This window comes from Salpingoeca rosetta (genome assembly GCF_000188695.1).
Source record: "Salpingoeca rosetta unplaced genomic scaffold supercont1.79, whole genome shotgun sequence".
NCBI classification, from domain to species: domain Eukaryota; class Choanoflagellata; order Craspedida; family Salpingoecidae; genus Salpingoeca; species Salpingoeca rosetta.
In genome coordinates, this window is record NW_004754855.1 from 6,753 (window position 1) to 7,988 (window position 1,236).

At 63.6% G+C, this 1,236-nt stretch overlaps 1 protein-coding gene across 1 annotated transcript in view; it reads left to right on the forward strand.

Annotated features, from left to right (window-relative positions):
- PTSG_11403 (uncharacterized protein) overlaps nt 1-1,227 on the forward strand; it is a gene marked incomplete at both ends in the record, with an annotated part of 3,033 nt that extends 1,806 nt beyond the window's left edge. Inside the window, one exon of the mRNA XM_004987490.1 lies at nt 45-1,227. Within this exon, the coding sequence (XP_004987547.1) occupies nt 45-1,227 (1,183 nt within the window). The remainder of the gene's footprint in view (nt 1-44) is intronic.
- Nucleotides 1,228-1,236: the final 9 nt, after the last annotated feature.

Consider the following 1,236-nt stretch of genomic DNA (forward strand, 5'->3'; position numbering starts at 1 on the left):
GCAGCCGCCCTCAACGCGTCTGCGATTGTTGCTGATGTGACTAGCCCGCGCATCGCCGCATTCACCCTCGACGTTGATGTCGGCACGCTGCTTGTCACCTTCAACGAGCCCGTGCGTGGCGAGTCTTTCGACCCAACGGGCCTGACGGTGCAGGCCGCGCGCACGTCTGCGATTGAGTCTGTGACGCTCACGGGCGGTGCTGTGTCGCTTGTGCGGGCAGAGGCTGGCGATGTGGGCTCGCGCGTTGTGCGTGTTGACCTGCTGCAGGACGACACAGTGTCGCTCAAGCTGAACCTCAACCTGGCCACGGCACAGGCAGACACGTACCTGAGCGCTACAAACGCAACGGTGCAGGACATGTCTGGGAACTGGAACGCGCCCGTGCCAACCAACGACGCGCGCCCCAGCTCCGTGTACCAGAGGGACGAGACGCCCGCGGCGCTTGTGTCCTACGAGCTGGACATGCTTGCTGGCACGCTCTCTCTGACGTTCAGCGACGTCGTTGACGTGAGCACCCTGCGTGTGCAGAGCATTGCGCTTGTCAATGCCGGCACAAGCTATGCCCTGCAGTCGAGCACAACAAACAGCACAGACGGGCTGTACGTTGTGATTGACCTGTCTGTGGAGGACCTGCTGGGGGTGCTGCGTGTACCTGGCCTTGCCCGTACGCGCGACACGACGTTCCTGACCATGGACGCCACTGCCCTCGACGACTTTGCTGGCCTGGATGTTGCGGTTGTCACGTCTGACAGCCCACAGCAGGCATTGGCGTTTGTCGCCGACACAGCTGCCCCGACGCTTGTGTCCTTTGACTTCAACCTCACTGCTGGCGATCTCGCTCTGACCTTCTCTGAGCCTGTCAACGCCAGCACGGTCGACTTCGCCCGCATCCAGCTGCGCGCCGCTGCAAACGCAACCGACGCTGCCCTCACGCTGTCGCTGACTGGCGGTGCGCTGACGCAGAGCGCCGACGACCGCGTGCTGTACGTGCGCATGACTGCAGCCGACTTCCTCGCCCTGCAGGCCAAGCGCGCACTGGCCACAAACGCCTCAACGACGTTTGTGTTTGTGGACGGGCTGCTGGACGACTACTTTGGCAACACGCTGGCGGCCGCGGATGCGACTGCCCAGCAGGTGGCCGTGTTTGGCGAGGACACGCGCGCGCCGACGCTCGTGTCTGTCTCGCTTGATCTTGATGCGCGCACGATGAGCATGGTGTTCAGCGAGGTGCTGGTG